The sequence below is a fragment of the Dipodomys ordii genome, unplaced genomic scaffold (assembly GCF_000151885.1).
Source record: "Dipodomys ordii isolate 6190 unplaced genomic scaffold, Dord_2.0 Scaffold25, whole genome shotgun sequence".
Lineage (NCBI taxonomy): Eukaryota > Metazoa > Chordata > Mammalia > Rodentia > Heteromyidae > Dipodomys > Dipodomys ordii.
This window is the reverse complement of record NW_012267241.1, coordinates 20,648,362-20,662,079: the sequence shown is the minus strand read 5'-3', so window position 1 is coordinate 20,662,079 and position 13,718 is coordinate 20,648,362. Positions and strand designations below refer to the sequence as shown.

General features: G+C 40.2%; 1 protein-coding gene across 1 annotated transcript in view; it reads right to left on the bottom strand.

Annotated features, from left to right (window-relative positions):
• The window catches only part of Abhd3 (abhydrolase domain containing 3), a 54,536-nt gene that overhangs the window by 32,013 nt on the left and 8,805 nt on the right, over positions 1–13,718 (bottom strand). Inside the window, exon 4 of the mRNA XM_013014937.1 lies at positions 3,475–3,520. Coding sequence (XP_012870391.1) covers positions 3,475–3,520 — 46 coding nt within the window. The remainder of the gene's footprint in view (positions 1–3,474; positions 3,521–13,718) is intronic.

Here is a 13,718-nt window from a genome sequence, read left to right as displayed (position 1 = left end):
CAAGAATCTGAAAGGGCTAGCTAGCCTAAATGAGGAAATGTGAACCTTCTCATCAAACTATTGATTATAAGGCACTTGAGGAAGGGCATAAACACTTTTACAATTTTTTCTTTTGCAAACTTATTGATCTTGATTCCTTCTAGGGCCTAAGTGGCTACAAAGCAGAGTATAAGAATTCTGTTCTTCCACAGTGCTCATAAAGCATTCACATTTGTCACGAGTATATTTTCATTTCCAGAATGACTTCATATTTATAGTCTTAATGTCATTCGCTAATGACTCAAAACAAAACAGTTCCTTCCAGTTCTAATAGGATTACCTTTGACCTACTGAAATGTATTTCAGTGAGTTTAATAATTTACCTTCCAGCACTGCTTTCCTTTTCCCTATCCCTTTCCATTACCCTGCCCCTCCTCTCTAGATCTCTCTTATATATATATATATATATTTGTGCCAGTACTGAGGCTTAAACTCAGGGCTTAGGAGCTGAACCTTAGTTTTTGTTTTTGTTTTTTGGTAGTTAACTGGAGGTAAGTGTCTTACCAATTTTTTTTTTTTTTTGCTCTGGCTGACTTTGAACCATGATACTTAGATTTCAGCCTCCTGAGTAGCTAACAGGCTCAGACTGTAAGCATTACGCCCACCTTTGGTCCTCAGCTCCACCCAGACCTGAGCTCCTCCCTGTCCAGGAGTTCTTACCACATAGCTGGCCCCTCCCTCTCTCCACTCAGACCCACCTGAACTCCCATCTACCTCACTTCCTGCCCCCAGACCCTGCTGCTACCTAGATAGTGGAGGTCGCCATGTGCTCTCTCTCTCTCCGAGAGAAATATGGCTCCTCTAATAAACCTTGTAATAGTCTTTCTCCTGTGCCTGCCTGCCCCTGCGTGGTCCCCTGGCATGTATGTAGCAGATCCTTTCAGAGACCCCAATATCTGTTGTCCTTTTTCCCTTCCTTCCCTCCCTTCCTCCTTCTTTCCCTTCTAACATTCTTTGCTTCCTTCCTGAATATCCTCTTTTCTCTTTCTTTTTAGATTTTTGAGACAGGGTCTCACTGTATTACCCAAGATGGTACTGAACTCCTTGGTTCAAGATTCCTCCAGCCTCAGCATCTTAAATAGCTGGGATTACAGGCCCAACCACAAGCCTGGATCAATTTACAGGTTTAAATATCAGATAGAATTATGACTTGCTAAGAGATGAATAGCAAATACTAGAAAGGACAGGGATGGCAGAAGGGGAAGGAGACCTGGTTTAAAATTTAAAGTCCCAGGGCTGGGAAGGTGGCTCAGTGGTAGAGCGCTTGCCTTGCATGCATGAGGCCCTGGGTTCGATTCCTCAGCACCACATAAGCAAAAAGAAAAAAGCCGGAAGTGGCGCTGTGGCTCAAGTGGTAGAGCGCTAGCCTTGAGCTGAAGAGCTGTCCCTCAGCCCAGGCCCAGAGTTCAGGCCCCACGACCGGACCCAAAAAAAAAAAATTTAAAGTCCCAGTGGTATGCACTAGACACTATGTTGAAAATGAACTATACAACTTGTGGCTGGGGATGGGAGGGAAAGACTGGGAGAAAGCAAGAGAAGTAGCGACACTGTCCGAAAAGAAATGTACTCTCTCTTTATCTGATTTATGTAACAGTAACCCCTCTGTACCTCACCTTTATGATAATAAAATATAAAAAATTAAAAAATTAAAGCCTACTTTAAAAAATTATCTACTCACACCTGTAATTCTAGGATTGGAAGGATTGTAGTTCAAAGCCAGCTTAGGGGAAAAAATCAAATGAACCCACTGCAACCAACAAAAATATGAGTGAAGTGGAGTATGCCTATCATTTCCATTACACAGAAGTATAAATAGAAGAATTGTGGTCCAAGCCAGCCCAGGCAAAAACCAAGACCCTGTCCAAAAAATAACAAAATAAAAAAAGCACAGGTAGTTATTTCTTTGTAAAATGGAAGACTTTGTATTGTAATGTTGATAGGAGGAAAGTTTTATTTTTCAAATAAGTATTCATGAAAGTACTCACACATTACAAATATTGGCTATATTTCTCCTCATGACTAGTGCCTGCCTATTTAAATATGTGATTATTCTTAGAATGGAAGAAATCCAGCTTATTAAATGTGATTTGATACTGTAAAAAAAAAAGGACAGGTAGTGTAAGGCTCTGAGTTCAAACTTTGGTACTGACAAAAAAGAAAAAAAACAAAGAAGGCTTAAATGAATTATACAACTTGTGGTAGAGACGGGAGGAAAAAACTGGGAGAGAGGGAAGGAGTAACAATGTTCAAAAAGAAATGTACTCATTATCTGGCTTATTGTTATTTTTACCTGACTTATTTTTGTGTGTCAGTCATGGGGCTTGAACTCTGGGCCTGGACACTGTCCCTGAGCTCTTCAGCTCAAGCCAAGCACTCTACCATCTGAGCCACAGAGCCATGTCTGGTTTGCTGGTGGTTAATTGGAGATAAGAGTCTCATGGACTTTCCTGCCTGGGCTGGCTTTGAACCATGATCCGTGATCCTCAGATCTCAGCCTCCTGAGTAACTAGGATGACAGGTGTGAGCCACTGGCACCCAGCCTGATTGTTTTTAAATTAAAAACAATGTGATGAAAGGGGTGCCATGGATCAGCATACACTGTATTTATAAACTGATTTGTTCAATCGTAACTCCATTATACAACTCCGTAAACATAACAAAAATAATAATTTAAAATGCATTTGTATTAAAAGTAATGTAAATTTGTATCTACTGATGTATTACATATATTCATAACATCCTCATTAACACAGATTTAATAGTGTATAATTGTGTGTCTTGAAAATTTCCTTTTTTGTATTTGTACACCATGAACTTGCATAAAATATTTTGCATAAACAATTTTTGCATAAACAACTATCTTAAATTTAAAAGAATACGCTTTTAGTATAAAACTGGAAATTAGCTAGGCTCTGATAGCTCATCCCTATAATCATAGCTACTCAGGAGACTGAGATCTGATGATTTCAGTTCAATGTCACCCAGGGCAGGAAAGTCCATGAGACTTCTATCTTCAACTAACCACCAAAAAGCTAGAAGTTCAGCTGTGGTTCAAGTGTTAGGGCACCAGCCTTGAGCATAAAAACTCAGGGATAGCACCCAGGCCCTGAGTTCAAACCCCACTACTAGCACTAAGAAAAGAAGAAAGCAAAAAATATGAAAATTATTCTTTTTTTTTTTTTGGTCGGTCATGGGGCTTGAAATATAGGCCTGGGCGCTACCCTGGGCTCTTCAGCTTAAGGTTAGCACTCTATCCCTTGAGCTACAGTGCTACTTCTGGCCTTTTGTTTATGTGGTGCTGAGGAATTGAACCCAGGTCCTCATGTATGTGAAGCCATCTTCTACCATCTTCTACCACTGAGCCATCTTCCCAGCCCCTAGAAATTATTCTTTTCAATTTCTTAAAAACTTAAAAATTCTTTTAAATTTACTTACCAAGAGACTTTCTCCTGCTACTCCTCTGTTGTTAAAAACCACACATCTAAAAAGAAATCAGGAAACATTATATGTATATATGATTTCTGATCATGATATACTTTTTAAAAATTTAATTTAAATTTTGAACTAGCATTCATTAATGATATGACAGGTTTCATTGATAATTCCACACATACACAGTGTACTTAGAACATGTCTACCTTCCCATTATATTCCATTCCTCTCCTTCCTCCTCCCTTCTTTTCCACTGTTTACTGAGTTTCATTAAGCTATTTTCATGTGTGTGTAGTTCCCCTTTCTTCTGATCCCTTCTTACACAGACCTCTTTTCATATTTGCTACTTAAAAAGTACTGCGCCAGGTATTGGTGACTCACATCTATAATCCTATCTACTCAAGAGTCTGAGATCTGAAGATAGTGGTTTAAAGCCAACTCGGGCAGAGAAGTCTATGAGACTCTTTTTTTTTTCTTTTTTTCAGGCTTTTTTTTTATTGTGAAAAAACTGTACAGAGGGGTTACAATTACATGGGCAAGATAATGAGTACATTTCTTATAAAGCATTGTCTACAAGACACTTGTCTGCCATTAATCACCAAAAAGCCAGAAGTAAAGCTGTGGGCTCAAGTGGTAAACACCAGTCTTGCCTGAAAAAGCCAAGAAAGAGCATGAGACTCTGAGTTTAAACTCCAATACTGGCACAAACACAAACAAACAAACAAAATCACTTTTCTTTAAATTTACTTATACAATCAATGAGGGCCATGTAGAACTCAAAGATTTCTCTTTTTTTTTTTCTTTCAATACTGGAGTTTGAAGTCAAGGCTTGGCTTCCTCCTTGGTAGGCAAGTGCTCTGTTGCACAACCATGATTCTGGCACTTGTTGCAATGGTTTTGTATGTATGCATTTATTTATTTATTTTTGTGCCAGTACTGAGGTTTGAATCCAGGGCCTTGAACTGGTTCTACTTTTTCCATGTGCAGCTAGCGCTCTACCACTTGAGATGCACCTCCACTTTGGGCTTTTTGCTTGTTATTTGGAGATCAATGTCTCAGATTTGTTGCCTAGGCTAACTTTGAACCTTTGTTCACAGATCTCAGTCTCCTGAGTAGCTATGATTATAAATTTGAGACATTGGTTTCTGATGCTGCAGTGGTTATTTTTGACATAGGGTCTCATTTTTTGCCCAGGCCCACACCTGGACTTCACTTTGCCTATTTTACTTTGCCTATTTTACATTTCCCATCTTGGCTAGAATGATAGACAGGTACCACAATGCCCAGCTTCTTCCACAGACATGGAGTCTCACAGATTTTTCTACCTAGGCTGGCCTGGAACCAAGATCTGCCTGATCTCAGCTTCAAGTAGTTGAGATAAAGGTTCATGCCACTGAGCTTGGCTATTGGTTGAGAAGAGATTTTAAGTGAATGCCCAGGATGCCCTTGAACTGCAGTTCTCCTAATCTCATCCTCTCAAGTATCTACAAGGTGCTATTCAATACACACACACACACACACACACACACACACATACACACCCCTTTTTTTTTTTTTGCCAGTCCTGCAACTTGAACTCAGGGCCTGGGTACTGTCCCTGAGCTGCTTTTGCTCAAGGCTAGTGCTCTTCTACCCCTTGAGCCACAGTGCCACTTCTGGCTTTTTCTGTGTATGTGGTACTGAGGAATCGAACCCAGGGCTTCATCGCATGCTAGACAAGCACTCTACCAATAAGCCACATTCCCAGCCCTCAAGATATATTTTTGCATTCAAAACCCCAAATGGGATTTCTAAAATTAGTATATATTAATTATAGAAGAGGGGTTTCATTGTGATATTTCCACACATATATACAATACATCCCATTCATACTCATCCCTCTGTCACTCTCCCTTACCTCCCTCCCCAGTTCTTAAAACAATTTCAATATTTCATAATTCTATTTTTTCTTTTCTTTTCTTCTTGCCGGTGCTGGGGCTTGAACTCAGGGTCTGGGTACTGTCCCTGAGCTTCTTTTGCTAAAGGTTAGCACTCTACCACTTGAGCCACACCACCACTTCCAGATTTTTCTGTTTATGTGGTACTGAGTCTTCATGCATGCTAGGCAAACACTCTACCACTAAGCCACATTCCCAGACCCATAAAATTCTATTTTCACACATGCAAATACTTTGCCCACATCAATCACCCTTTTCCCTTTAGTACGCACCCTCCCAAAACAAATTGTTTTACTTTCATTTTTTTGGTGTGTTTATTAACTGTTTCACTATTGGAGATTATTATTACCTTTTCAGCTCTGTCTAAAAGAAGAGACATGGTCCCAAAATCTTAGATATCCAATTTGGGGGAGGGGGAAACTAGGAGATATATTTTATTTGACTTACAGAAAAGAAACCCTTAATATATTATAAATACATGCAAGAAAAGGACAAGGTCTCACTATGTCTTCCAGGCTGGTCCTAAGATTCTGAGCTCAAGCAAGTCATCCTGCTTCAGCCCCCTAAATAGCTAAGATCACAGGTACCACAGTCTCATTCTTGGCTGTTACTTTTTTCCCCCTTTCTTTTTTACTTTCACTTTCTTTCTAAGAAAAGAAAAATAGACTAGAAATAAAAAAAACTTGGGTTGACCATTTATATTCATTTGCTCAAGCACCTAAGTCACACAGGAACTGTGACCTTGAATGCTGAGACTCCTATTCAGAAAGGAGTCACTTTTAGAGATCAAACATTTAAACCAGCAAAAAGCTTGAAGTGGAGTTGGGGCTCACGTGGTAGAGTGCCAGCCTTGAGTAAGACTTAAAAAACAGTGCTCATGCCCCGATTCAAGCCCCAATACTATCACACACATATATGCATGAGTGCACGTGCGTGCGCGCACACACATACACACACACACACAATCCCACAAACTACTATTCTTCAGGCATGAAAAACCTTCTGTTAACAACTCTCCAGTTTCTGCAGCTTATCTTATTTAAATGGTGTCTCTGTATGAGGAAAATTAGTCAGCTAAACTCATTTTTCCAACGTATTTGTAATTACTTAAATATTCTTCTCAAAACAAAGAAAATAGAAACAAGAAATGGCAAATAAGAGAATAAATCAGTGTAAGGAACTTTCTGGGGCAAGAGAAGATGGAATCCAGGTGGTGTGGTCTCAGTGTCCCATAGGGATTCTGCTGTTGAAATTTAATTCCCACTACAAAGTAGGAATTAAGAGACTGGAAACTTAATCCAATTATAATGTTTGTAAGTGAGGTCTTTGTGGAGGGGCATAATTGGGATTAAGTAAGGTCACCAGAATAGAGATCCCATTATAGAATACTGGTGGTTTTATAAGAAGCAAAGAGCTGGGTGCTGGTGGCTCATGCCTATAAGACTAGTTACTCAGGAGGCTGAGATCTGAGGATCACAATTCAAAGCCAGAGACCCTTATCTCCAATTAACCACCCCAAAAAAACCCAAAAAACTGGAAGTGAAGCTGTGGCTCAAGTGATAGAGTACTAGTTTTGAGCACAAAAGCTCAGGGACAGCTCCCAGGCCCTGAGTTCAAGTCCTAAAATCAGAAGAAAAAAAAACGATGAAAGGGACCAGGATGCTCATGTGATACACACTACTTATCTCTTACCATGTGATGCTCTGAGCCACCTTGGGACTCTGAACATGAAGTCATCAGCAGACATGGCCCATAGACTTTGGGCCTTCAGAACTATAAAAATCAAAATAAATATTTTTTTCTCTACAGATACCTACCTTTATTTCATTAGCATAATACAATGTTATTTCATTAGAATAACACAACATAGACGAATATACCAGCGAAGCAGATGAGTTTCCTCTGATGAAGGTTAAGTAAAAGGCAGAGAGCTATTATAACACAGGGTTTCTCAATCTTTAGCATTAAAGACATTTCAGACCAAATAATTCTTTGTAGTAGGGCTGTCCTGTATGTTATAGGATGTCTGATGGTATCTCTGGCTTTTAACAACTGCAAGTCAGCAAAACCTATCCCAGGCATGTCAATCAAAAATATATCCAGAGATGGGGATGTAAGTCAGAGGAAGACACTTGTCTAACATTAAGCCCTGGTTTAATTCCTAGCACTGAAAACCAAAGCCAAAAGCAACCTTTTCAGATATTGCCAGGTGTTCTTTGGAGCAAAACTTCCCCTTTGCTGTTAAGGTGGGGAGGACCAGAAAGCCTTGACTCTACTCAGGGTCTACACACATGGTCTTTCCTACTAAACACACAGGGCAGACTCTGGGCTTGGGAACCTAGGAAAAGCAGTAAAGAAAGAGTAAGAGTAATAGGTACCTTTCTAGGTCTCATTTCCAAATATTCAAGATAAAGAGTTTTTTTTTCTGACAGCCTTAAATTTCTTCCAGTTCTAAGCTCTCCAAGACTTAGAGTCTAAATATAGAAATAGTAATTATTAAAGAATGGAATAAGAGGAAGCTTTAGGGTCAGCTATTCACACTGCACTGATCTCAAATAACAACAAAGTGAATTACTGCTTACTGCTTGACAGATCAAGTTGTAAACATTTCACATGAATAGTAATATTAAAATGATACTCGTTTATCCAAAACTTCATTAAACAGAGTATTTACTGAACTAAAGGCTCAAGCTACCCACTGTAGTAGAGAAAGAAAATAACAATATAAAGTTTCTGATCTCAAGGATAGTACCATATAGCTAGACTGGTGTGTGTGTGTGTGTGTGTGTGTGTGTGTGTGTGTGTGTGTGTGTGTATGTGTGTGTGTGTGTGTGTGAACTCAAGGCCTCAGGCATGTTAGACAAGTCCTCTACCACTTGAGCTATGTCTCTAGCCCCCAGCTCATTAGACTTATACACTATGTACCATATTTTCAGATGAGCAACAACAAATATGATATCACCATCCAGTACAGGATTCAATGTCCAGTGAATGATATGGATAAAAAAAAGCCCTGTGAGATCATAACAGGCATAGTTGATTAGGAAAGGTTTTCATACAAAAGGTAGATATGTTTTATGCTAAGACTTGAAAAAAATGGTAAAGATTTCAGCTGGAGGAAAGTATGGGAATCTATGTGGAGGGTGTGATATGTGCAAAGATAAAGGTGAGACCATGGACAATGTTCTCAGGTATGAAAAAAACAGATCATCTTTGTTGAAATATGGCTGCGCAAAGCATAATGACAGAAAGGAACGACAGGAAATAGGTTAGAACCGAAATAGACATAGGGCTTTAAGTGCAAGGCTCAGAACAGATGGCAAGGAGTTCTGCTTCTAGGAATGTCAAGCTAGATTCTGTTACACTCACCTACAGAATAATGGCCATAAACTCTCCACAAAATAGTAAAGCAATAGAGAACAACAACAAAAATGCAGGCAGAAACTGAAAGGAAGTTAATGCTAGAAAGAAAATGACATTGGAAGTTGGGTGCCAGTGACTTACACCTGCAACCCTAGTTACTCAAAAGGTTGAGATCCAGGAACTGTAGTTCAAATGCAACATGAGCAAGAAAGTCCATGAAACGGTGTCTCCAAAATGACCAGCAAAAAGTAGTGCTGGAGCCAGGTGTAGGATTATAGGCATGAGCCTATAATATATTATAATGAGCCTATAATCTAGTAGCCTATAGCTACTCAGGAGGCTGAGATCTGAGGATTGCAGTTTGAAGCCAGTTCAGGCAGAAAAGTCCCTGTGAAACCCTGATCTCCAATTAACCACTCAAAAAATGGGAAATGGTACCATGGTTCAAATGGTAAGAATGCTAGCCTTGAGCACAAAGAGGCTCAAGGACAGCACCCAGGCCCTTAGTTCATGCTCCACAACCGACCAAAAATAGGGCTGGAAGCATGGCTCAAATGTTAGAGTGTCAACCAAGCAAGCTAAGCACAGGCACACACTGAGTTCAAACCCCAGTACTGTTTTTAAAAAAAAGGCATTAAGTGAGTTTCTATTTTTATAGCTTTTTGTTTATACTTTTGGCTGAGAAATTTTAAATCACATAGAACTGAAAAATTAAAAACTATCCGGGCACCGGAGGTTCATACCTGTAATCCTAGCTACTCAGGAGGCTGAGATCTGAGGATCATGGTTCAAAGCCAGCCCAGGCAGAAAAGTCCATGAGACTCTTATCTCCAATAAACCACCAGAAAACTGGAAGTGGTACTGTGGCTCAAGTGATAGAGCACTAGCCTTGAGCTGAAGAACTGAGGGACAGTGCCCAGGCCCAGAATTCAAGCTCCATTACTGACAAAAACAAACAAAAAACCTAAAAACTAGACTTTGGGGGCAACTATGGCAGTTGGAAAATGGAAGAAATGTCTGAGGAAGAAGACAGAGGAAAAGCCTTTAATTCTAGATAAAAACTGGTCCTCAATATCTGACAAATCATCTGTCTGCTTATATTTGTTTATATTACAGGTGTTCACCAAGACAACCAGGTTAGTTCTGCTTTTGGTTGGTAAAATTGAGCTAATAATATGTGTGGGCAAGTTCAAGGTCAGACTGGGCTAGGTAGTGAGATTCTATCTCAAAACAAGTGTCTTGGGGTTTTGCACATATCAAATAAGATAATCTATTTACAGTTCATACTATGGAATCTATGACAGTAAATTACCTTTTTAATACTAGGGGTTGAACCTAGGAAAGGTACTATATCACTTCATGCAAGTAATAAGCTAACATTTAGTAAAATATTTATTCATTCATTCACTCATTCATCTATTTGTGCTGGTTCTGGGGTTTTGAACTAAGGACTTGGGTGCTGTCCCTTAACAGTTTTGCTCAAGCTGGTATTTTACCACTTGAAACACATCTTTACTTCTGGCTTTTTGCTGGCTAACTGGAGATAAGAATCACATGGTCTTTTCTTCCCAGACTGGCTTTGAACTGGGATCCTTGGATCTCAGCCTCCCGACTAGCTAGGAACACAGGCATAAGCCACCAGTTCCAGGCTGAAGCAGTCAAATTTTTAGGCATAACACTTCAAAACAAGTGGCCATGAGAAAAAAAAATACAAGAAATCCTTGAGAAATTGAAAACCTTACACCTTTCAATAGCCAGGCTTGGCGGTAGAGCCCTATAATTCCAGCACTTGGGAGGCTAAGGCAGGAGTACCCAGTCTGATCTGGGCTAAATAGCAAGACTCTATGTCAAAAGAACAAAAAAGCAACCAAAAAAATCTTTCATGTTGGGAGTATGGCTCAGGTGATAGAGCATTTGCTTAGCAAGCGCAAAGCTCTAAGTTCAAATTCCAATACCACCACCACCAAAAAAAAGAAATAATCTTTCAGGCTGGGAATGTGACTTAGTGGTAGAGTGCATGCCTGGCATTCATGCATCCCTGGGTTCAATTCCATAGCACCACATACTCAGAAGCCGAAAGTGGTGCTGTGGCTCAAGTGGTAGAATGTGCTAGCCTTGAGCAAAAAGAAGCTGAGGGACAGTGCCCAGGCCCTGAGTTCAAGCCCCAGGACTGGCAAAATACTCATACTCATAATCTTTAAAAGTGTGATCTCTTACCATTGCCAGAACTACCCTTTTCATTCCATTATCTCTGATTCTAGAATGTACTTAGCTGCTTTCTGATGTTCACATACTCACTTGTGTGAATTCTACTCCGGCTCTCTAATATTTTTCCATAGATTATATTAACTACCCAGTGTAACTAGCTGAGGGCGCCACATTCAGAGTGTTCATAGCTAACAGCAATATCACAAGTCACTACTGGAAACTGAAACGGGAAGATACATGTATTACAGGATGATGCAGATTCCAGAAGCCACTTACTTACCTTGGCAAGGCATTTCCTTCCTGGATCACCCATTTCCTGACCGGGCCCACTGTTATCTCTAGACATTCTTAGAGAGGTTTCTTCTTGGCAATAGGGCCTAAACAGTAAGTACTTTGTTTTGAACTCACCAGACTAGAATAGTGAAGCTCTTCCTTAAAATGGACACTGGCCCTAATTTACTCCTGCAGATTTCAGAGCCAATAGTTTTAAATATTTGTTATTTATCCAGGTACCAGTTGATGTTTATATATATATATATTATATAATATATTATACACTATTATATAATATATAATATATATTATACACACAATCCTCAAAGTCCTTCGAGGTATAAGATATTGTTACAGATGAAAAACTGAAGGGCAGAAAGATTGAATAATTTGTTCCTGGCTATAGAGGTAATACATGAGATGAGGAAGACCTGATTTAAAAATCTATTTATCCAATTTACTGTTCTTCCCTGTTATGATAATAACAAGTCTCTTTTTTCCAATGAAGATGGGGATTCTGAGCACAGAGTATTCCATATGGGCATGCCAACTCTGATAATAAGAGTGCTGGCCTGAAAGTTGTGAATTTGGGTATCATTCTACAGCAGAGTATCTATGTATGAATTTTCTAGAGCATGAGGTCATTTGTCAGATCCACCATATCTTTACCCAGAACATCATTAAATAATCTCTACTGTTTTTATTGTACATGCTTTAATCTAGCTAGTCTCATAAACAATCACTTTACAGACTTATTCCTCAATATTTAATTTTTTTTTGTTTTTGTTTTAGGTCCGGTTGTGGGGCCTGAACTCTGGGCCTGGGCGCTGTCCCTCAGCTCTTCAGCTCAAGGCTAGCGCTCTACCATTTGAGCCACAGCACCACTTCCGGCTTTTTTCTTTTTGCTTATGTGGTACTGAGGAATCAAACCCAGGGCCTCATGCATACAAGGCAAGTGCTCTACCACTGAGCCAACTTCCCAGCCCCTCCTCAATATTTAAAAGCCAAATTATGTTGGGCACTGGTGGCTCACCTCTGTAATCCTAGCTACTCAGGAGGCTTAAATCTAAGGACCGCAGTTCAAAGTCAGCCTGCGTAAGAAAAGCAATTAACTACCTGGAAGCTGGAAGTGAAGCTGTGGCTCAAAGTGGTAGAGTGCTAACCTTGAGCAAAAAAGCTCAGGGACAGAGCCCAGGCCCTGAGTTCAAGCCCCATGACTGACAAAAAAACAAAACAAGACAAAAAAATTATTTTAAGAACAAAAGTGAATAACAGAGACAAAAATATCTGAATGTTAATTTAAAGGAATTTCTTACCTCAGATACAGCTTAAAATGTGGAGGAAAGGGGTCAGAACTGTTTTTATTTTTTGGTCAGTCATGGAGCTTGAACTCAAGGCCTGGACACTATCTCTGAGCCTCTTTGTGCTCAAGGCTAGTGCTCCACCACTTTAGCCACAGCTCCGCTTCCAGTTTTCTGGTGGCTAATTGGAGATCAGAGTCTCACAGACTTTCTTGCCCATGCTGGCTATGAACCTCAATCTTCAGATCTCAGTCTGCTGAATAACTAGGATTACAGGCATGAGCCACCAGCCTCTGGCCTTTTTTTTTTTGCATTGGGGTTTGAATTTAAGGCCTAATGTTTTCTAGGCCAGTGCTCTAACATTCGAGCCATGCCTCCAAATCCAACTCTTTTTTGTTGGTTGTAGGACTTGAACTCGACCTGGGCACTGTCCCTCAGTTCTTCAGCTCAAGGCTAGTGCTCTACCACTTTGATCCACAGCACCACTTCCAGTTTTCTGGTGGCTAATTGGAGATGAGTCTCCTGGACTTCCTTGCCTGGGCTGGCTTTGAACAGCGATCCTCAGATCTCAGTCTCCTGAGTAGCTGGGATTACAGGCCTGAGCCACCAGCGCTGGGCTCCAGTCCAATTTTTATTGCACTCTATCATTTTCTTTAGTGTGGAACTCATTCATCCCTCCTTCCTCAGGGAGAATCTGTAGATGACCTCTCAATCCACCTCATATAACACAGGAAAAACTAATCTTCATAGAAAATCCATAATATACATGGGTGCTACATCCTCTTAAAACAAGCAAGCAAACAAACAAGAAAACCTTCCATTAAAAAAAAGGGGGGGGGCTGGGAAAGTGGCTCAGTGGTAAAGTGTTTGCCTTGCATGCGTGAGGCCCCAGGTCTGATTCCTCAGCACCACATAAGCAGAAAAAGTGGGAAGTGGTGCTGTGGCTCAAGTGGTAGGGCACTAGCCTTGAGCTGAAGAGCTGAGGGACAGCATCCAGGCCGAGTTCAAACCCCACAACCAGCAAAATAAAACAAAACAAAAAAACAACAAAAAAAAAACAAAACAAGGGTGGGGGGAGGCTGGGAAGGGATGTGAAGGGTAAACAAAGGAGGAGGCTACAATGCTTGATAAGAAATGTACTCATTATCTTGCCCATGTAATTGTA